At 49.8% G+C, this 22,551-nt stretch overlaps 1 protein-coding gene across 10 annotated transcripts in view; it reads left to right on the top strand.

Moving 5' to 3' along the window:
• Positions 1–22,551, top strand: part of LOC127033274 (zinc finger protein RFP-like) — a 168,571-nt gene that overhangs the window by 101,136 nt on the left and 44,884 nt on the right. For 9 of the 10 annotated variants that reach the window (XM_050921171.1, XM_050921168.1, XM_050921174.1 and 6 more), the window contains exons 3-7: positions 1,953–2,183; positions 3,752–3,774; positions 4,357–4,472; positions 6,704–6,754; positions 21,926–22,455. In XM_050921171.1, the coding sequence (XP_050777128.1) occupies positions 1,953–2,183; positions 3,752–3,774; positions 4,357–4,472; positions 6,704–6,754; positions 21,926–22,455 (951 nt within the window). The remainder of the gene's footprint in view (positions 1–1,952; positions 2,184–3,751; positions 3,775–4,356; positions 4,473–6,703; positions 6,755–21,925; positions 22,456–22,551) is intronic. The other variant, XM_050921170.1, reaches the window with a different exon arrangement.

Genomic DNA, 22,551 nt, shown 5'->3' on the forward strand with positions numbered 1-22,551 from the left:
TGCTATCTATGCCCAAGTTAGCAGGGGAATATAGTGCACGTCCTCTACACACACATAACATTTGTGTAGTACAGCTGTAACCTCAAATCACTTTTTCATGTAATGTCTTATACTGGTGTAAACCCCTGACATGCAAACATTGTAAACCTAATTTAATTTGACCCTAGTGTGGTGTGGAGAGTTCACCTTGTCCAGTTAAACTGAGATAAAAGGTGCTAACCAGGAGCAAGGTTGAAGTTGATTCAGGGTTAGCTGTAATGTATTGGATAACTCCCAGAAAACCTCAAGCGCTTTGCCTCTTGTAGACAGCACCCTTACAGGGTGTGATCATGTTTGTTTGTTTTTGTTTATCATCCCTCTGGGCTGATTCCTCCACTTGCTTCCAGTTTCAACTCTTAAGCACTGATCTTATTCCTCACGCGTCAGTGGGTCCAAATCCAGCTACAAACAGTGATTTGAGGGGAGATAGTTTTCAAAGACACGTATGAGTGATTAGGTGCCTAATTCACATTGACTGTCAATGGGACATAGGTACCCAGTGGCTGTTTTGTATCACTGAAATCCTCCCCCTGAATCTCCATCTATAACCACCAGACACGACTGGTTTCCTCTGGGACAATGTAATGTACAAAATGCCGGATGAAACATGTAAGAGCTGGAGAAAAAGCAAGGATTTTGCACAGTATATGTTGTACCTGGCGTTTTGTGTGGATAGCCAGCAGAACTTTCCTTCAGTCTTCTCCACAGCTCTCTGCCAATGTATTCCTGATATGGAGTCAGACCCCACCTTCCAACATTTCTGCTGTGAGAAGACTAGATGATCAGCAGAATATACTAAGCCACTCAGACCTGAAGACTCATCATTTTAGAGATATTGGGTAACATTTTCAAAAGTGCCTAAGTGATTTTGGAGCCTAAAGTTTACAGTTTTGCAAGTGGTTAAGGACCAGATTCTCAAAGATATTTAGGCCCTTAAAATGCAGAGAGGCCTAGTGAGATTTTTCAAAAGCAACTAAGTAGCACCTAACATCCTCTGTAGTTAAGGGGACTTAGGCACCTAAGTAATACTGAAAATCCTTCTCAGGACTTTTATGTCTCTTTAGACACCTAAATATCTTTAAAAGCAGCTCCTTACACACTTCTTTTAATTGTGTTTCAGCTCGTAAATGATTTTGCTGTTTCTGAAAATTTACCCTAAGTTCTATTTTCAAAAGTCACTTTCAAAGAAACATAGGCTCCTAAGCACAAAAGTAACTTTGAAAGTGGGAACTGGACTCCTAAGTCACCAAGGCACTTTGGAACATGTTATTCATTCAGGCCAGCTGAGAGACTATCCGAAAATCTTCTCTCTAGAAACTATCAGGCATTTTCTCCTGAAATCTCAAACGTATGTTTGTAGTAGGTTGATATGAAAAGAGACTTTAAGAACTGTTCCTGTCAGGGACATGGGGAGAGTCTGGGATGTCCAACTTTCTCATCTGTGAAAACCGGATGCTGAGCGCTGGAACCTGCCCCGTCCCAGGCTCTGCCTCTTTCCCTCCAGGCCTCAACCCCCAATCCTCTTTCCCCCTCACTGTTGCTTGCTGCTCTCTCCACCTCCCTCCCTCTGCCAGTTGAGCTGGGCTCTAGGGGTGTGGTGGAGGTTACTGGGTGGGGCGGGGCGGGGGCAGGGGAAGGAAAGCCATGCTTTGCAGGTAGAGGGGTGATTGGGGCAGGATGGGGGAGCTGCTCGCACTTCTCTCCCTGGTCCCCGAGCCATCTCTGAGTGCTCCTCCAGGCTCCCCTGGTGTTGGAAGCCAGTTACTCTGGGTAACCGGACTTCTAATATCCAGTCAGCAGTGCCGACCGGACACTGCAGGTTTCCCTTTTGACTGGACTTTCTGGTCAAAAACTGGACATCTGGCAACCCTAGTCCCTGACCTGTCCTTTTCCTGTTTGTCCCTTCATTACAGGGAAAGATAGAAGCTGAGAGGCAGAAGATTGTGTCTGAATTTGAGCAACTGCGGCAATTCCTGGAGGAACAGGAGCGACTGCTGCTGGCCCAGCTGGAAGAGTTGGACAAGGAAATTGTGAAGATACAGGATGAAAATGTCACCAAACTATCTAAGGAGATTTCCCAACTCAGTGATTTGATCAGTGAGATAGAAGAGAAGTGTCAGCAGCCAACGAGTGAATTCCTGCAGGTGAGACAGTTAGAGACACCCAGAGCCCTGCCCAGGCAAGGGAGAGATTCTGAGTGATTAGCTTTGGAGTTTATTAAGTTCTTGGAAAGGTCCCCCACCCCAATGGAAACTGTCGGCGTGTCCTTTAGCAAAGCGAGGGAAAACAAAGTTTGACATGTCTCATATTTCCAGTGTGGAAACAGTTTTGCTGTTTTAAAGGCAGACGTCTCAGACCTTTTTGATACATCATACATAAGCCCCTCTCCTTTTCAGTTTAAAGCAATTTTTACAAAAAATTCCTGGGTTATACAAAAAAGTAGTATTCATTTTTTTTCTGATTTTCATCCTACTTTTGTATCATTCAAATATATATAAAAAACTTGTTTTAGTAGGAAAATACAATCCATTGCACGAGATCTCTGTATTACGATAATACATTACTCTGTGTGTATATGCAAAGCTGCCTGCTGAAGTAAGAACGTATTGTTCTAGAAGATACACACAATAACCAACAGGCATGTACACAAGTTCTGAAGTGCGTCTGCATCTGAACGTACTGATGAAGCTCACCCACCACATACACATTTCAAACTGTTAGCAGACAATGGGTTAAAGATTTGATGCACTAAAATGGGAAGAAAATGGAAATCTGTATCAGAATACATTTCAGAACACACAGAAGTATTCAAAAAGGTTATAGAAACAAAAACAGGAGCCAAGGATGAAGTTGAGTGTATGCGCTGCAAATGGGGTGGCCCAATTATCAAATGTGAATATTTATAGGCTAATAGTTCTAAGTCTACACCGGTAAACTGTTGGTTCAAATGACAAGTTTTATTTGGGGATTAGAGATGTATTGTTTTCTTAAACTCAGAGGGGCATTTTGTTTTGAGCTCTGTTCAAGTTCTGCAGCAAACCACAGTGATGAACGGAATTCAAAGCATTAATCTACTGAATACTTTTTTCCCATTTTTCCATCCACCAAAATAAACCTGATATTTACCTAGAAAAACTAATAGTTATTTTGCGCTGATTTCCATCTGTTTTTGTTGTTGTGGTATTTTTTCCTAGGAATTTATCAGTGTTTAACTAGAATCAAAATGGAAAATGAAGGGCCCTAATGATCTGGAAGCAGTAAACGGCACAACTCCAGTGTCTAGGAAGTGGGAGATTAGGAAAGCAAAGTTCTTTGCAGGGCCTATTACGAAATGGGAATGAATCCAGTTTCCAGAATTGCTGACCAGAATTGCATAAATGGAGCTTTTAGCTTGAGAAAGGCAAATGCTCTGGACACAGGAGTTGCATGTGGAAGTCTGGGATTCATGTGTCTGATGAGTCTGTTTGAGCAAGTGCCATTGGCACAGGCACAATAGAATTTAGAAGGAGAAAACCCACAATCGTGCTGCGTGCTTAAGGGCCCCATTCTATTGAAGTCTGTGAATGGAATTTTAAAGGTGCAACTACAGAGAATTGCATCTCAAGCTCAACTAGGGGTGGCAAAGTGAGTCCTCTCCAGAGCAGGAGCAATCGCCAGCTTCTGGCTCGTGGGACTGAGCTCTTTTTTTTCTTCTCCCCTCTCTCTCTTCTAGGACATCAAAGGCACCTGGAGCAGGTATGTAGCTCCTTCCCACTCCTCCTTACGCTTCGTGATGTTGGAAAGGGATTGGATCCCTGAAGACAGACTTTGTAGGGTATTTAGACACCTGACATGTAGTTAGGCACTTACCTGCTTTGGAAAATTCTACCAAGCAAGTTAGGCACCTCCCATTGCAATCAGTGGCAGTTGGGAGCCTAGCTTGGTTAGGTGCTTTTGAAAATCCCAGGAGGCACCTTTTAAAATCAGGACTTAAGTGACTTGCCAAAGGTCACGCAGGGAGGCTGTGGCAGTGGAGGGTGTGGAACATAGGTTTCCAGAGTCCTACAGCAACCCCTTAATCACTGGAGCATCCTTTCCCATGAGATTATGCCCTTCTGTCTGAGGGGCAGCTTGTGGACCCCTTACTCTCTTTAACTCCCATTTGAGGATCTAGGCATTTCAAAACTGCAGAGAGGAGGGCAATTGACTCACCAGTGGGAGTTAGAGGCTCACAATGAGCCCACGAGAGAGCAGCCTCTGGTAGCTCATTCTCCCAAAAGACAGAAAAGATTTAGAATGGCTGGTTTTGTTCTGTCTTGTCTTGTTTTCCCCCTCTAGGTGTGAGAAGCTGAAGTTCGAGAAACCAGTGGCCGTGCCAGAGGACCTAAGAGAGAGAGTCGGCGTCTCTTCCCAAAGAAATATTTGTCTGCAGGAGGCTGTGAAGAAATTCAAAGGTAACTTAACATTTATCTGGGTTCATGCTACGGTGATGATACATCGAGATGCGCATCTGACTGTGGAAGGAGATGGACTCTGGCCTATTAATTCTCAGCTCGTCCCAGCTAGACGTCTTTGTGGGTGGGATGGGGAGGGCTCAGGGCTGATGCCAGTTCTCCAGGCCTCCACTTGGATTGTCTCAGACCCAACTCATGGTGTCAAAATGGGTCACTCAGACTTTGAGACACACAGTCACCAGATGTTATAGAAAATGTTGAATGTAACCTCCATGCCTGGGATTTTCCAAGGGACCTATGGGATTTAGACACCCATCTCTCTCTCTCTCTCTCTGACCGTCAATAGGAGTTGGCCATCACATGGCCTCAGCCCTTTTGAAAATCCCAGTCTGTACCTCAAGTTCCTCCATCTGTCAAAAGGAGGAAATAATGACCAACCTACCTTGTTGTGCTAATTAGTGAATGCCGCCCAGTGCTTAGAGATCCTTGGAGGAAGGTGGGAGATGGAAAAGAGCAAGATGTGTATTTTGGATGATGATTTCACTTTAGTTTGGTCTTGCTGGAAAGGTCTCCCCATTCGAATCTGCCTCTCAATCTATGGTCTTTTCCTTTGGACTGTCTCAGAATTACAGCATCGTTTCATGCAGTGTTGCTGTAGCCATGTCAGTCCCAGGATATTAGACAAGATGGGGGAGGTAACAGCTTTTATTGGACCAACTCCTGTTGGTGACAGACAAACTTTTGAGCTACACAGACCTGAAGAAAAGCTCTGAGTAAGCTCTAAAGCTTCTCTCTCAAGCACAGTTACATTAATTAACGGTAGGAATGTCGCCAGAGTTAATACAACATGAAATCACCTCTCCAGTCCTTCCTTTCTCTAGAGACCCTGCCCTCTGAACTGACTTCTGAGCCCAAAGGCAGAGAGAGAGGGTGAGGGCTAGATTCACAAAAGGACTTGGGTGTCTACCTGCCATTTTAGGCACCTAAATCCCAGAATCAGACCACACTGGGATTCACAAAGCCCCCTGCTGAGCTGCCTAAAATCACTCATCACCTCTATTTTTGCAGTAAATGTACCCTAGGCATCTGTGTTTCTGCTTCTGTGCATGCGCACTGCAATTCTAGTCTAGCTGTCCAGACACATAACCCCCAGAGAGCTACATGAACTGGGGAAAGACAGGCATTCCTCCTCCTAGCTCACCTACAGGGCCTAATCTGAGATGCCTGCTCCGAGCACACTTACTGGCTCAGGTCCTATATGTGAATTTACCCAAAGAACCAGGCCCTAGGGAAAGGCAAGCTCCCTTACCACGTATAGCTCCATGATTAGGGTAGAGGAATGGGAGGTGGGAGACCACCAGATCAAATCCCTTGTCCCCTGGAGAAGAAGAAGAAATTCCAACAGGGGTCCAATATGGCCTCTGTCTCCACTTTTGAATCTGATCCACTGCATATAAATAATTGAGCAGAGGGAAAGGCTTCTGGGTCTCCCAGCTCCCAAGGGCGTGCTCTAACCACCGGGCTACAGAGATGTTCTCATTTTTTCTTTCTGCCTCTGGCCCAATGAATTATTGATTATCCCTAATGGAACCTCTCCCCCAGGAGAGCATGTGGGCACCCCGCCTCAGAAAATCCTGCAGCCCAGAGATTAGGGCACTCCTTGAGAGGCGGTAGATCCCATTTCAGATCCCAGCTCCCTCTCTGGCACAGGGTTAACTTGAACCAGGGATCTCCCCAAGGCCAGCTGAGTGCTCCAACCACTGGGGTAAAAGTTATGAGTAAGGTGGGTTTTCTCCACCCCTGCAGGCTTCTTGCCAAAAAAAATGGCACAGGTGCCGGAAACCAAGAGAGGGCTCGCAGCTGAGAATCCCACACCGAGGGAGGCACCCAGACTCAGTCGCCGAACTCCCTGAGATGGCCAGGGCTTAGCACACACCCCCACCCCCTGCACCTTGGCCTTTCCCACTGGCTGGCGTAAGCAGGGAGTGGCCTAGCATGCTGGCTTTCGTGAATCTCATTCCAAGGCGCATCTCTCTCCCCATTCACGGTACAGGGAGCCTGACTCAGGCTTTATGAATCACAGTGGCTTTCTAGGTGCCTAACTGTTGGATGTTGTGATGCTGAGTATCACCTTGCCTAAGTTTCTTTGTGAATCCAGCCCCATTTTCATGAGGCTATTTGCCTGCAAGAAAGGGGGAAATCAGCTCTCCTCTGATCTTTTCTTTCTCCAGAGACACTGCCCTACCAACTGAACTTTCTGATCTCAAAGGCAGAGAAAGAAGGTAAGTTTTCATGAGGTTATTATCCTACAACAATTATTACTTAAAATCTCAGGATTCATTTTTTAGAAGAAGCTTCTGAATTCAAACAAGAGGTTTCCACCAATACAGAGTCATGGATCCCAAGGTTAGAAGGAATCATTATATCATAAGAACGGCCATAGTGAGTCACACCAATTGTCTATCTAGCCCAGTATCCTGTCTTCCAACAGTGGCCAATGCCAGGTGCCCCAGAGGGAATGAACAGAACAGGGGATCATCCAGAGATCCATCCCGTCGCCCATTCCCATTTTGTGATGTATCAACGTGCACATACTATTTACAATTGGAAAGTAGGGTACATTCAGGTCACATTTTGCTCTTCTCTCAGTAATTATAAGGACTAGAAATTTCCTTTTATTTTTATTTTGTATCTGAAAGACAAGCTTCGCTACTGGAAAACATCATTAGCAGAGAGTGCAGCTTGACCATCAGTGCCTTGTACTTTTCCAGAAGATGAAAGCAACCTGTATTTCAACCTCAGAAAACTGGGAAATAAAGAGTTAAGGAAGCATCTCCCACCAGCTCCTGTGCTATCCTCCCCTAGTGTCAGAAGCATGGACTCATGTGCTGGGCTCCATCCATCCCCAGCTGGTGGAAGCTCCCTTGGGGGAGACCATGCTCAAGCCAGTACTGAACCAGGCAGAGAATCAGGACTGCAGCAGCATTCAAAGAAGCAAACAGAATTTTGGGAATCATTAGGAAAGGGACAGAAAATATCATGTTGCCTTTCTATAAATCCATGGTGCACCTACATCTTGAACACTGTGTGCAGATGTAGTTGCCCCATCTCAAAAAAGATATATTGGAAAAGGTTCAGAAAAGGGCAACCAAAACGATTAGGCATATGGGACAGCTGCCATATGAGGAGAGATTAATATGATTGGGACTTTTCAGCTTGGAAAAGAGATGACTAAGAGGGGATATGACAGAGGTCTATAAAACCATGACAAGTGTGGAGAAAGTAAATAAGGAAGTGTTATTTACTTCTTCTCGTAACATAATTACTAGGAGTCAACAAATGAAATTAATAGGCAGCAGGTTTAAAGCAAACAAAAGGAAGTATTTCTTCACGCAACCACACCGTCAACCGTGGAACTCCTTGCCAGAGGATGTTGTGAAGGCCAAGACCATAACAGACTTCTTTTTTGAACTAAATTTCTGAAGGACAGGTCCATGAATGGCTGTTAGCCAAGATAGGCAAGGATGGTGTCCCTTGCCTCTGTTTGCCAGAAGCTGGGAATGGGTGACAGAGGATGGATCACTTGATGATCACCTGTTCTCTTCATTCCCTGTGGGGCACCTAGTACTGGCCAGTGTCGGAAGACAGGATACTAATAACCATTGGTGGATAAATTCATGGAAGATAGGTCCATCAGTTCAAGGAGCATTGTCTCTCCCTGGGGGTTGGTGCTCCCTGTGGTACTGGGAACTGTACCTTTCAGTGGTTGGGCTTCCCAGACAGGAAGGAGGAGCATGGCAGAAGCTCTGTGATACAGAACCCTGGATAAAGAGGGTTTCATTCAAGCAGCGTGCTCCCAGCAGGATTACTGAACACCACAACCGTGTTGTGTCCCCCTCCTTGTCCCTTGAGCACCAGTGGAGGCTGGGGAAGGAGTTCTCTTCTGATCTCATAGTCACCTATCTGTGTCCTTTCATGGCCCCCAGCAACAGCATCTGAATACCTGGCATCTTTTATGGCCATTTGACATAAAGGGAAGCTGGAATGCAGCAAGAGGAAGGGATATGCCTGAGGTCACAGAACAAGTCAGTAGCGGAGTGAGGAATAGAGCCCAGGAGTCCTGGCTTCTAACCTCTAGACCATGCTCCTTCCCCAAAATGAGTGTAGTGCACTGAATGGACTTTACACATCCCGGTGCTGTGGACAATTAGTGCCACCGAGAAGGCTAATTCCCAGTGCAATTGGACTTGCTATTGTCTTCTGAGGACCTCAGGCTGCAGACAGTGACGTGGACAGCTAAGCCTGTCCCAAGAGCAAACACTCCCTTTTCACCCACTGCATATAGGGAAACTGAGGCACATACAGGCTTCCTAAAAACAATTACAAAAAAATCCCAGTTTGTCACCCCCCCGAAACAGTACCTCTTAGATGCCTGGCGGGAACGACAGGGACTTTCCTGCTCAGCTGCAGCCAACAGGCAGCTCCCCAAGACTGACTATCAGGACCCACCCCAGCCAGCCCGGGGCTACTGGGGAGCGTGAGAAATGGTCCTAGTCTCCGCCAGGGCTGAGCTCTGCCTGGAAGGGTCTGTCTGCACTGCAGAGTGAAGCCTGGGGATCGGCACCCAGGTTAGCCTGGGCTGGGTGCAAGGAGCCATGCTGCTGAGCCTGACCTCCCTTAAACTGTGTTCTCACTGGTATGGCGAGTCTCTAGGACTTCTGGGAATGCATCCCATGGCTGATGGTGCCACCGTAAGATGAGCTATTCTGTGTTTCTTTCCCAGTGATTCGTGGGGTACCCGGTCTGTCTTTCACAGGGGAATTGTGGGAAGGCACTGGAGGGCTATTTTCCCTCAGATCAGGCTGACAGTGACAATGGGGGGCAGGGTTTTTACCTTCCTCTGCAGCATGTGGATGCAGTTGAAGTACCAGGATTATTTGGGGGTATCTCACTGAATCATTTCCCTGCATTGTGGGGCCTCAGGCACTGGTGCACCTTGGTGCCTCCTCTTCTCTGCCTGTGGCACATAAATAATCCCGTTTGCTATAGGCTGTCGTGCTTTGGGCCAATGTTGGGGGTTGGGTTGGGTTAGGTGGGCGCTGGGTGGGGTTGGTGGCCTGTGCTATACGGGGGTCAGGTTAGATGACCTGGTTCCCTTCTGGCCTCAGATTCTCTGACTCTCAGCACTGGAGTGGTTTAGCCTGCACAGAGGCACCAACTTCCCCAGTTCCCAGGGGGCTGCTTTATCCTCGCTCTGCCCCAGGCCCTGTCCCAAGTCCCCACCTCTCCCCCTGCCTCTTCCTGCCCTGCTCCATTCTGCCCCCTGCCCCCGCCTCTTCCTGCCTCCACTCCTCTCCCTCACCCCCAAAACCTCTGAACAACAGATCCGTGGCAGGAGGAAGGCACTGGCAGGGAGGGTGGGGCCCATCAGCGGGTGGGAGCTGCTGTGGGGAGAGGGGGAGGAGCTAATCACAGGACCTGCTGGTGAGTTCAGAGAGTGGGTGCCTATGCTGGGTGGAAAGCACCCCTGAACTCAGATGAGGTGTTTATGCATCTCTACAGGAAGGGCATTAGAGTTAGCAGCTGACTACGCTCATGGGTTAACTCTGCAGGGAGGACAGACCTTAACACTCTCCTTCTGTCCCTCTCTCCCCTCTTGCAGTGCAGGCCACTCCGGATCCAGACCTGGCAATTCCCTGTCCCGTCCTGTCCACAGATGAGAGTGTGATACAGAAATACCAAGACACGGAATATTTAGTGCCAGAGAACAGGTTTTACCCTGCTCCCTGTGTGCTGGGCTATACGGGCTTCACCTCAGGGAGATGTTACTGGGAAGTGGAGGTGGGGAACAAAGATGAGTGGGTTTTGGGCATTGCCAAAGAATCTGTGATACATGGGGGAGCGATAAGCTGTACACCGGAGGAGGGGATCTGGGCTTTGCAGAGCACAAAGAATGAGTACTGGGCCTTCACCTCCCCTAAGACTGCTCTGGGCCTACATCATAGCCCCAGTAACATTGGGGTTTATCTGGATTACGAAGGGGAGAAAGTTACATTTTATGACATTACATCTTCTGGCAGAGAGCCAGTCTTTACTTTCACATCCTCTTTCACTGGGAAGATTGTCCCCTTCTTTGGGAGCCGGCGTGTACAATTTCTGAGTAGGAACAGATATGCTTTCCATGCAGGTGTGCAATTAGGACCTGTGACAGTGCAGCAGAGATTATTCAATATGGGATGCTAAAGTAGAGCAAAGACATGGGTAATATATACATTTCAGCTATCACACTTTGCCATTCTAATCACAGTCTTGCCAGCCTCCAGCATTCAAAAACTGTGTCAGGCCCACCACAATCATGGGATTGGCTTAAACGTCTTTTTATATATTATGTTATTTTGCTTTGCTTTCTGACTTCCCAGCTTTCAGCATGTTCTTGTTTTCAGTCTTTGCTACACAAACATGAAGGCTGGAAATGTATCTGTAATATAATCTGAGCTCCCTCAAATCTATCCACTCCAGCAGCTGGGACTTTAAGAAAAACATGAAGTGCTGCGAGACTGACAATAAAATGGTGAGGGGAACAAGACTGACTTGCTCAGCATTATACTGGTGACAGGAGTTTCTCAACCCTCTTACATGCCTGTCTCTGTAACTCTGCGATCCTCCAGACACACACGAACTGGACAACCAGCAGACAACAGGAGCCACTCTCAGAGTCACAGCAGAGCCTGCCTGTCTTAGGGCAGGTCTACACTTAAAATACTGCACCAAGGCGGTTGCGCCGCTGTAATGCTTAAGTAAAGATGCTCCTACGCCGACAGGAGAGCTGCTCCCATCAGTGTAGTTAATCCACTTCTGTGAGAGGCAGTAGCTATGTCGATGGGAGAAACTCTAGTGCTTAATTACTCTCACTGCTAGAAATATACACCTTAATGCCAGGTCTCTGTCTAATGCAGCAGGCCCCCACCTCAATCGCTGATCCCTTGGCCTTTGGAAATAAACCTACCAGCTCAACTAGCCACACAGGCCAGTAGTTCAGGCTTGGTGCATGGCCCAGCTGCACAACACTGAAACAAGGGTGCAGCTGACCCAGGCTTGGAGCATGGCACAGACATCCAGCCCTGAGACTGGGTTGACAGCTGAGACCAGGCAGGTTCAGTGCATGGAACAAGCACAGCCTTGAGACTGGGGGCAGGGGAGGTAGCTGTGTGCACGTTGAAGGCACACAGCACTGTGAGCAGGCTGGGAGAGCTGAGCCAGCCGACTTGGGGCATGGCAGACACCCAGCGCTGAGAACATGCAGAGTTGGGGCATGACGCAGACATAGCACTGACGGGTGGGGGAGCTGCAAACAGTCATGCCTAGTGCACAGCAGAGACACGCAGTGCCAGGACAGGGGGAGCAGGCACGCTCTGTGCATGGTGCAGACACACAGTGCTGACAACAGAGAATCAGGTGAGACTGAGGTGTCTGATGAGAATGGGCAGGCTCAATGCATGACACAGACTCTGTATTTCAGTTTCCCCATCTGTAAGCTAACTGGGCTCTTCCAGGGCAGGGCCAACCTCCTTTGACTTGCCTGGAGATCAAGAAACAAGTTTGTCTTAGGCGGGGGTTCCACTTTCACAATCGCCCCCTGTTGGGAAGTGAGGGGAGGATGCTGTGGGGTACATCAGAAAGGGGATACGACAGCGTTGTGCTTGGCCAGACGAATTTTGGACAATCTTCATGTGGCCTTGATTCAGAGTAGTGAGGAAGTGAAATTACAACATGTTGGAACATGTATCTCGTTGCAGAGCCGTCCTTGTAACCAGCCACATCCCCAGTGGAAATCAGTCCACTGTCTCTTTTCCCACCATGGTTACATTTCCTGTTCTGGGCCCAGGCGGCTGCTTCTCCCAGGCCCCCTCAGTCTGTCCCAAGATGCCCCCTCCTGCAGCTGGGATAGACAAGGGGGCTGGGAGATGCTATGTAACCCCTTACCCTGTACAATGCAGGGGTCCCCGTACCAGCTCCCCTCATACACACTGTCCTGGACCATTGGTCCTCTGCCCTGACCTAGGATGAATCTCTCTCTAAAGGTCAGGGAGAAGCTCTATCCGCATGATCCATTGAGTCCATGGCCTTTCTGCTGAGCCTCACGTTGAGGGGCACGATCAGTGTAGACTTTGCTGGTTACTTCGGTGTCTGATGGAGACACCTACACTCTGGGAACCAGGCTGACATCCCAGCGCATTTCACACAGCCCCCCTGAGCAGCTGCCCAATGGACTTTCAGCCACTGCCCCCCTGGACAGGGTGTGGCTTGTTAAACTGAAACAGACCAGCCGGAGAGAAACATCTTGGTCCCAACCCCAAGGCTTTGACACTCACTTTCTTTCTCCCCAGAAGAAGGGGTTTGGGGACGGCTGATTCTTTCTCAGGTACCTCTCTGAAGGGAATCCAGAGAGAACTAAGTCAGATGTAAGTCGAGCAGGGAAAGGAGGGGAGGTGGGCAGTGGGGCCAGGAAGATGAGCCCAGGAAACTCCTGTTTACAGATTGGCCTTAACAAGTTTAGTTAGGCCTGCAGAGCTATGTCTTGCTGCCCTGTGCTGTCACCATAACGCTATTGCCTGGTCCTTCTAAGGCTGCTCCGCGGATGGATGAACTAATGATTTTGCACCTACCTACACAGCACTCACTGAGGCCTCGCTGGTGTAACTGTTCTGTCTTTTCTCCTGGCTTTCTAATGAGTTTGTCTTTTAAAAATGCCAGCATCCTAATGGGGATTTTCTGAGCTGTAGCTGACACTAGAAATTGACAACATTAGCTCCAGCATTTTGTCAAACTTTTGCCTGTGAATTTCACACCACTTCTAGGGCATGCTGGGTTACAATTCTTACCATCCATGCCCAGGGGCTGTAACTTTAACAATGGACTGACTCCAGCTCAGGAAATGTGAGTCTCTTCCAGGGTGTGGGGAAAGCCCAGTGTTTACTGCATTTGGAGTTTGTGTCCCCAGCACAGGTTGCATGGGATCCAGGAACAGCTCACCCTCACTTTAACCTGTCTGCAGATCACAAAAGTGTCAGATATGAACACACACTACAGGACCTGCCCAACAATTCTGAAAAATTAAATTGCGCTGTGTGTACTGGGCTTTGAAGGATTCCTAGCAGGGAAATATTACTAGGAGGTGGGAAATGGGGAAAGCCGGACCATTGGTGTGGCCAGAACATCGGTGAAGAGAAAGGCATGGTTCTGTCTGAAACCTGAGGAGGGTATCTGGGCTATGAGGTTGTGCTGGAACCAATTCCAGGCTCTCACCTTCCCACAGACCTCTGTGAGCCTGAGCATAAGATTCACAAAGATCAGGGTTTATTGGGGCAAGTGGCACTTTATCATGCTGATAACAAGACCCCGATCTTCATCTTCAATTAGTCTTTCACTGAGAAAATCTTCCCTTTCTTTTCTCTGGCCTCCGAGATCATACCTTAAAACTGTGCCCCTGAAAGCCAATAAATGGATTTCATTGGCTGTCCTATTTTCCCTACTGTTTACACAAGCCTCCAGTTTACTAAACTGCAAAGAGAAAGGATTTGAGCAACGTTATAAGAAAGGCTCAGATTCACAAAGGGACTTAAGAAACTAAGACCTGGTCTACACTAGAGTTAGGTCGAAGTCAGGCAGCTTACACCGATTTAATAATGTCAGTGTCCATACTGCTGTGTTCTTACCACTGACATAACTCACCTGCTACATTGACTGAATAGCTCCACCTCCAAGAGAGGTGCAGCGTTTACGTCAGCATAATTAGGTAAATGCAGTGGCAGTGTAGATGCTACATTGCCTACATCAGTTTATATGGCTTCCAGGAGGTGTCCCACAATGCCCCATTGTGACCCAATCTGGTCACTGCTTTGAACTCCGCTGCTCAGCAGCCAGGTGCACAGGAACAAGCCCCTCCTGTTTCAGGACTGGGAATTTTTGAAATTCCATTTCCTGCTTGCTCTGCATGGAGAGCTCATCTAGCAGCTGCCCAGCTGAGCAGGCCGGCTACAGGCTCCCAACGCTCCGCTGCCTGCACTGCACAGGAGGTGGTGGATCTCCTGGGTCCGTGGGGAGACGAGGCTGTGCAGGCCCGGCTCCGATCCAGCCTTAGAAATGTGGGTGTCTATGAGCAGATTGCTCAGAGCATGGGGGAGAAGGGCTACAAGAGGTTCCTACACCACAGCCATGTGAAAGCCACGGAGCTGCACCAGGCGTACCAGGAGGCGAGGGAGGCCAGCAGTTGCTCTGCTGCGGCTCTGCAGAGATGTCACTTTTAGAAGAAGCTACATGCTATCCTCTGCAGTGATGCCGTGCCACCCCCAAGCCCCATGGATACCAGAGGAGTTGGAGTTATGGGCCACCGCAGGGAACCCTGAGGATGAGAATGGGGGACAGGAGAGCAGGGGATCGATTGTCGGATTCAGGGCATAAATTCAGCTGGAGCTGTCTGGAGCAGAGCTCTGGTAAATATTTTCAACCCTCCTGGAGTCTTTATAGCATATTGGAGGCGGGGTATGGGGGTTCCAGGAAATACTCTATGAGAATTAAACCTTGATCAGATCAAACTCTGTGGTCTAATCTATAATGGAACAAGACTAATAAATAACACCACTTTCATTCTAGGGTTAACATACACTTGTCCCGAGGTTTAATGCTGTAGAATACTTTTTCCAATCACAAAGGTACTTTATTTGTGTCCAGATTTAAAATAGAAACATCACACTTCTAGCAAATGGTGACAGTCTGTCATAATGTGCTGCCCCTTGACCAGAGCATGAGAAAAGGTAGAGGTAGCACCACTGGGATAGGGGAACTCCTGTCATCACAATTTGTTACCTTGGGACCAGGAGATGGGGAAAGGTGACAGGTAGCAAATTGTGATGGGAATGCTGCCTCTGGACTACAGGATGGGGAAAGGCAGATTGTGCAGGCAGCAGTTTGTAGTGTTACACTGGCCAGGAGAGGGGCGGTGGGCAGCCTTCAGAGCAGAAGGGATGGTGGACTTGAGGGGGGCTGCCTAGAGTGCAGTGATGGGTTAATCCCGCCCTACAAATAACCAGAGGAACCTAGGGTCACCCTGGAAGCGCATGGCAGAGCCAGGTCTCCCGGGCTAGCACCCTACCCACTGGACCCGCCCTTTCACTCAACAGGGATACTCAGAACAAGTAGCTGTACATGGGGATTCAAAGATAGAACAGATTTAAATACTCTAGCGTCAGGGCACGAGCCAGTGACTCACTGAGGGGGTTGGAGGTGTGAGGAGTACAGATTTATTAAGGGGGGGACTGGTCGGCCTTTGGCTTGACCTGGCTGGTGTCCACCATCCCTGCCCCACTGCCAGCCTCTGGATCCCCTGTTACTGATGGAAGCAGGTTCCAGTTCCGGTGCCTGGCCCTGGAGGATGCTGGGGCACTTCTAGGGACCAGCCCTTAGAGGGGGCTCAGAGTGTGCTCCATCTGGGGAACAAAAAGCCAAACCACCCACCTTTCCATGGTGCATATTTTATCAGCTCAAAAACCAAGCAAAAGCATCAAAAAAAAACATAAAAATGAAAAAAAAAAAACATGAATGAACCTGAGAACTGTAACAGGATGATTTAAACCATCCCAAATAAATTAATGGCACCTTCTAAGCACCACATAGCACTCTGGGAAGGCGGCGACTTCATGGAGCTAGCAGTCGCACAGCCCCAGAGCATCCTTCACCTCAAACACCAAACATTTCCATCCCAGCCAAAGAGCTGATAGAGGGAGGGTCAGACGCTCTCTGGTTGAAGGGAAAATTGCCATCAGAGCTGTGGGTTCCGTGAAGGCAGCCTGCCCCAATTATGGCTGATTAGTTAACAGCTAATCTCTTCCCCACGCCACACAATGTCACATTCTAATGTGGATGGTTGCACTGAACAGTCATATGAGAAACGTACATGAAAACTACAGGATTTCTCAAGGTTAAATGTACAAATCCTAACGCCTGAAATACCTGCATGCGTGATAGCGAGGTTGTTTGATGTAGGGCTGTTTGAGATACCTAAGCAACTACCCTATAGGTCCTGTGCTTATGAGCTCACATGCACGGGTGCCAACTTTCTCATTTCCTGCAGGGTGCTCGACCCCCAGCTCTGAGCCTTCCCACCTCTGCCACACCCTTGGCCCTGCCTCCTCCCCTGAGCTCGCCCCGCCCTCGCTCTGCTCCCTCCCCCCCAGCGCCTCCTGCACCCCACTGAACAGCTGATCGTGGCAGGTGGGAGGCGCTGGGAGGGAGGTGGAGGAGCGGATTCAGCCTTGGAGCACCCACAGAGTCAGCACCTAGCTCACATGTGTTAAGGTTGATGGACTTGCAGGCTCACTAGCGGTGACTCACTGGTAGGTGTCAGATCTTCGACACCCCACGTTGCTGACTCCTACCTCTCAGTGGCCAGCCGCGGCGTGAATGAAGCACAGGGCACTTTGTGTGGCACGGCCAGAGGCCAGCAGCCAGTGCAAACCAGCCTAACGAGTGAGGGCCAAAAAGCCAGAATAAAGGTTTCTTTTTTTCCTTTGGTTGTTGCAGATGATGTCCCAGCTGGTTCCTCCCCCTTGGAACCTCAGGGCTCCTGTGGCCAATCAGAACAGGGCACTCTCCTTCTAAGGTCACTGACATAATCCAAGGGGTCTGATTAGGACATATTTATGCAAATGAAGGAGCTTCTCTCTCCAGTAATTTCAGGTTGCGATACCCTTGGATCCAAAAATACACACAGTCTGCAGGCCTGTAGGTATCTGAGGCATTGGAGGTTGTGGGTCAGTGCCGAGAAATCATTTCTTAAAAATGCAAAGCCGGCAAAAAGTTGGAACTGGAAAAGAAATAGGGAAAATCCCGTTCTCCAGCCCCTCAGCCACAGCCAGGGAAGGATAGATCCTCATCTTTCCACAGGTTCTGCTCCACAGAGAGATACCAACACACCACCTTCTGATGTCTGGAGACTCAGCGACTCAGTTTGGAACAAATTTTTGTGTGTCACGGTGGCCTCTCAGACTGGAGCTCTATTAGAGCAGAGTCTCCTTCCTGCAAACCACAATTTTTGAATTCAGTTTTTTCAAGCGGTCCAATTTGCCTCACAGATGGAGGTGACATCCCATAATTCCTCACTGGATGGGCAGGGTCACTCGGGACCTAGCTCCAGGCTCCCACGTTCCGGGTGTCTGTTCCCGATGAAGAGCTGGAGGAAGATTCTTCTCCGATTTTTGCTGTGAGAAAGAAGAAACTTGTTCAGAGGCGGCTTTACCTGTGGGAGACCCCAGTTAGGGAAAGAGGATGGGGATTTAGCTCTGGGTTCCCCTCCCCCCCCGCTTTGCCCCCTGATGGACCCCAAACTACACTCTGCACAGAAAACCCCAGTCCTGACAATGGGCAGGCCTCCAGGAGAGAGTATAACAACCCTACGCACCATCTTCTGGGGCTCCGGGTGCAGGTCTGCACTCCCGTCCCCAGAGTCACGCCAAGGGGCGCCCGGTGTATGCTGGGACACTGGTCGAGCTTTGCTCTCAGGGGTGACCTTTGGATGCTGTTTCGGCTCTTTGGGGTTCCCTGGGTTTTAAGCAAAGTCACCGTGTGTGTTAGAGATTCCCGGGGAGCCAGGGAAGGGTGATGGCTGGGGACAGCATCGGAGATTTCCACAGGCCCAGGAATTGTCAGGCCCAGAGTAACCAGCAATCGGTGCTCATCTCCAGTCACTGCTCCTGTCCCCCCATAATGCACTGGGGCATCTGGGCCCCATACCCCGGATGTACTCACCAGTTGCCAGAGCATAGCTGGGTTTCCATGGGCCTGAAACACAAGCAGAGAATAAGGATCAGTGCAGGGGAGCAGAGTAACCCCTCCCTCATGGTTATCCGACCCCCTCCCCTTCCCCAGACAGAAGGCTTCCCGTGATACTGACTGCACCTCGCCCAGGTCAGCCCTACCCCAGTGACCCCCCCCAACAATAAGACGCTCAGCCAACGACAGAGCCCACTGTGCCCCCAGCAGGGTCAGGCTACGGTGATCAGCCCTGCCCACTTCTCCTTGGGGCTGGGGGTGGAAGGAGCCATTCCCCCTTGGGCTAGTTGGGCTGCCCCATTCCCCAGCCTCCACCCTCACTTTTCCCCACACACACATGCATCAGAGCTCCACAGGGACCAGCTGTCAACTGCTGATTTTCTCCTCCACAGGGTAATGCTGGATCCTACGGCTCCAGCCAGAAGCAGCACAGCCAGGGTGATGGAGGCCAGGACCCAGAGGGGCAGGGGCTCTTCTTCCCAGGGGCTGTGGGATGGAGAGGGCTCAGGTCACCTAGGGGATCACCCGCTGGGCCATCCTCCTGGGGCAGCCACAGGCCTTTGCCTGGAACCTCTCCCAAGGGCCTCTGCAGAGACCTGGCTTCCAGATGAGAGGAAAGTCTGAGCCAGGAGTGGACAGGGATGTGGCACAAAGGCTGGGCATTCTGCCAGGCACTACCAGCCATGCATGTCACACAGCAGCTGGGCCTTTCACTTGTAATGTCATCAGCCTGTGGAACTCACTGTCACTGGATACCACCATGGCCAGAACATCAGATTCTCTGAGGGAGCAGCCATTTCTGTGAGTCACACAATATCCAGACTAGAAGAGTTCACGCTGATGATGGGCAGGGATATTGACCCTTCTGCTACAGGGCCTAACCCGATCCCTGAAATTGTTAGAGGGCTGTGGCTCCCCCTCCTCCAACTCCTTCTATTCACCCCACCCTTACTCCAGATGAGCGCAGGCTCTGACAGGCTGCTGTGCTCTACCTGGCAGGCATAGCAGTGCCTGTCCTCCTCCTGCAGGGAGATCTCAAGGGACGACTGTGTGTAGTAGGTACTGTCAGCGTTGGGCAGGATTCCGCTGGAATCTTTCTCTGCCAGGATGTCTTTTCCATCCCGCATCCAGGAGATGTGGATGGGACGCGGGTAAGAACCCCTGGCATGGCAGGAGAGGTTGATGGAGCTGTCGGGGGCGTCTCTGTGGGAAATCAAGACCTTGGGGGGCACTGGGAGGAGACCCGGGTTGTTAGCCACATGCCAGGGGTTGAGACCATGTAACAGAACAGGTAAAGGCCCTGCAGTGTGTCTGATAGACTTTAAGATCAGAAGAGACCTTGTGGTCATCTAGTCTGACCTCCTGCACATCGCAGGCCACAGAACCTCCCCTACCTGCTCCTGCAACATACCCCTAACCTCTGGCTGAGCTACTGGAGTCCTCAAATCATAAATTAAAGATTTCAAGTTACAAAGAATTCAACACTGACAGTATTTTAAACCAGCAGTGAGTCGTGCCCCATGCTGCAGAGGAAGGTGACAACCCCCCCGCCCCACGAGAGTCTCTACCAGTCTGACCCAGGGGAAAATTCCTTCCCCACCCCAAATCTGGTGATCAATTAGACCCTGAGCATGTGAGCGAGACCCACCAGCCAGACATCTGGGAAAGAATTCTCTGTAGTAACTCAGGGCCCTCCTCATCTAATGTCCCGTCTCTGGACATTGGGGATTTTTCCTACTGGCTGTCACCGATGGGCCACGCACCATCATAGGTGGACCCATCATACCCTCCTCGATTAGGCTAAACAAGCCAAGCTCTTTGAGTCTCTACTCATAAGGTAGCCTTTCCATTCCTCGGATCATCCTAATAGCCATTCTCTGCACTTGTTCCAGTTTGAATTCGAGTAGCTCTCACATGTGTGAGAGACCTGCTGTGCACCCATTTGTAACTGGAGTTAGTTAATCTGGTGTCAATCCTCTCTGTTCTAATCCTTGCTCCTATTGGTGTAGCTGAACTGGGTAGTTACCAGCACAAGCCTTTCCCTTCACCTAGAGCAGTGGTTTTCAAACTGTGGGTCGTGACCCAGAACTGAGTTGCGGAATGGAAAGGACTGGGTCACAGTGGCTTTGGTCAGCACCGCCAACCAGGCCGTTAAAAGTCCTATCAGCAGTGCTGCCCGGTTAAGGCAGGCTAGTCCCTTCCTGTGCCCCAGAAGGGGGTGAGGGATGCACACGGGGTTCCATGCATTGCCCTGCCACAAGCACCGGCTCCGCATTCCCACTGGCTGGTTCCCAGCCTATGGGAGCTGGGAGGGGGCGGTGCCTGCGGGCAAGAACTTGCGGCACTGCTTGTGTTCATCCACCTAGGAGCCGGACCTGCTGCTGGCCACTTCTGGGGCGCATCACGGTCCATGGTGCCAGAACAGGCGAGACACCTGCCTCTGCACCTCAGCTGCACACTGATCGGGAGCCACTGGAAGTAAGCCTGAGGCACTCTCCAACCCCACCCCAGCCCTAAGCCCCCCGAAATCCAGAGCCCCCTCCTGCACCCCGAACCCTTCATCCCAAGCCCCACTCCAGAGCCTGAATCCCCAGCCCAGAGCCCAGACTCACTGCCCCAGCCCAGAGCCCCCTCCCATACCCTGGACCCTTCATTCCCGGCCTCACCCTGCAACCCTCACCCCCTCACCCCAACCCTCTGCCCCAGCCCTGAGCCCCTCCCACACCTCAAAACCGTCATCCCCAGCTCCATTGGATCATGGGCGTGAAGAATTTTCTTCAAATGGGTCACCAGAAAAAAAGTTTGAAAACCACCAACCTAGAGTACTGTGTGCAGTACTGGTCACACCATTTGAAAAAGGCGATTGCAGTATTAGAGAGGGTTCAGAGAAGGGCAACGAGAATGATGAGGGGCCTGGAAAACCTCTTTTGGTAAGAAAGATTCAAAAGAACGGGACTGTTTACCTTGGAAAGGAGATGACTAAGAGGAGAGAGGCTAAAAGTGTATAAAACAATGAATGGGCCAGAGAAGACTGGGATCATCTTTTCTGTCTGTCTCATAACACAAGAACAAGAGAACAGTCTATGAAATGGAAAAGGATCAAATTCAAAACCTGTAAGAAATACTTTTACATAAAATATGTAATTAAACTGTGGAACTCATTGCCACATGGAGTTTTTGAGGCCAGTAATTTAGCAAGATTCAAAAAAGGGATTGGATATTTGATATGAATAACTAGAAACCCCCGAGTTATAATAGTTAAATTAATGCAAATAATTTTTTTGGAAGGAATAAATTGGTCAAGGCTTAAAATGATCCCTAACTATTAGGGATTAGTAAGGCTCTTATGTAGTGTTTTCCCTCACTAGATCTCAAAGTGCTTTACAAAGGAGGTCCAGAAAGGGTCTTGGCCTTAAACCTCAATCTGAGCCTGGGTTTATTCTGTGATGTAAAAGAAAGCTGCCAAGCCTGCATCCAGCAAGCCTCTGTTGGCTTCTTTGTATATGTAATTGCCTATTCATCTCTTTAAGTAGCATGTTGCTTGTTTGGGGACTTTTCTGGGGGATGGGGGTGTGTGGCTTCTGGTGTGTTGTGTCTGTGTTGATGGGTTATTTGTTTGTTTTTAGAATTTCCCGCCGGAGAGCGTGATTGGCTCCCAGCTGGGCATCTGCTTTACAAGGCGGCTTCCTGGGTCTGGCAGGAAACGAAACTTATCCTGTTACGCGGGCTGCAGGGAGCCATGGCTGCTGCAGGGAATCCTCTGAAAAGCCTCCGCGATGAAGCTACTTGCTCCATCTGTCTGAGTTTTTTCACGGATCCAGTGACTATAGACTGTGGGCACAATTTCTGCCGAGCCTGCATCGCCCAGTGCTGGGAGAGACCAGACACAGACATCTCCTGCCCTCAGTGCAGAGAGACCTTTCCCCAGAGGACCCTGAGGCCGAACAGACAACTGGGGAACGTGGCAGAAATAGCCAAGCAGCTGAGTGTCCCAGCAGCAGCAGCAGCAGCAGGAGGTTTGTGCAACGCGCACCAGGAGCCTTTCAAACTCTTCTGTAACCAGGACCAGGTTCTCATCTGTGTGATCTGCAGGGAGTCCCAGGCTCACCGCGCTCACAGGGTGCTCCCCATAGAGGAGGCTGCCCGGGAGCACAAGGTTAGGCCACGGCTGGGCACGGGGCTGGGAGTGGGAGCGGGGCCGGGGCCGGGGGGAGCCCAGGCCACAGCAGATGTGGCTTCAGTGGCGCTGGAA

Source organism: Gopherus flavomarginatus, chromosome 12 (genome assembly GCF_025201925.1).
Source record: "Gopherus flavomarginatus isolate rGopFla2 chromosome 12, rGopFla2.mat.asm, whole genome shotgun sequence".
NCBI classification, from domain to species: Eukaryota; Metazoa; Chordata; order Testudines; family Testudinidae; genus Gopherus; species Gopherus flavomarginatus.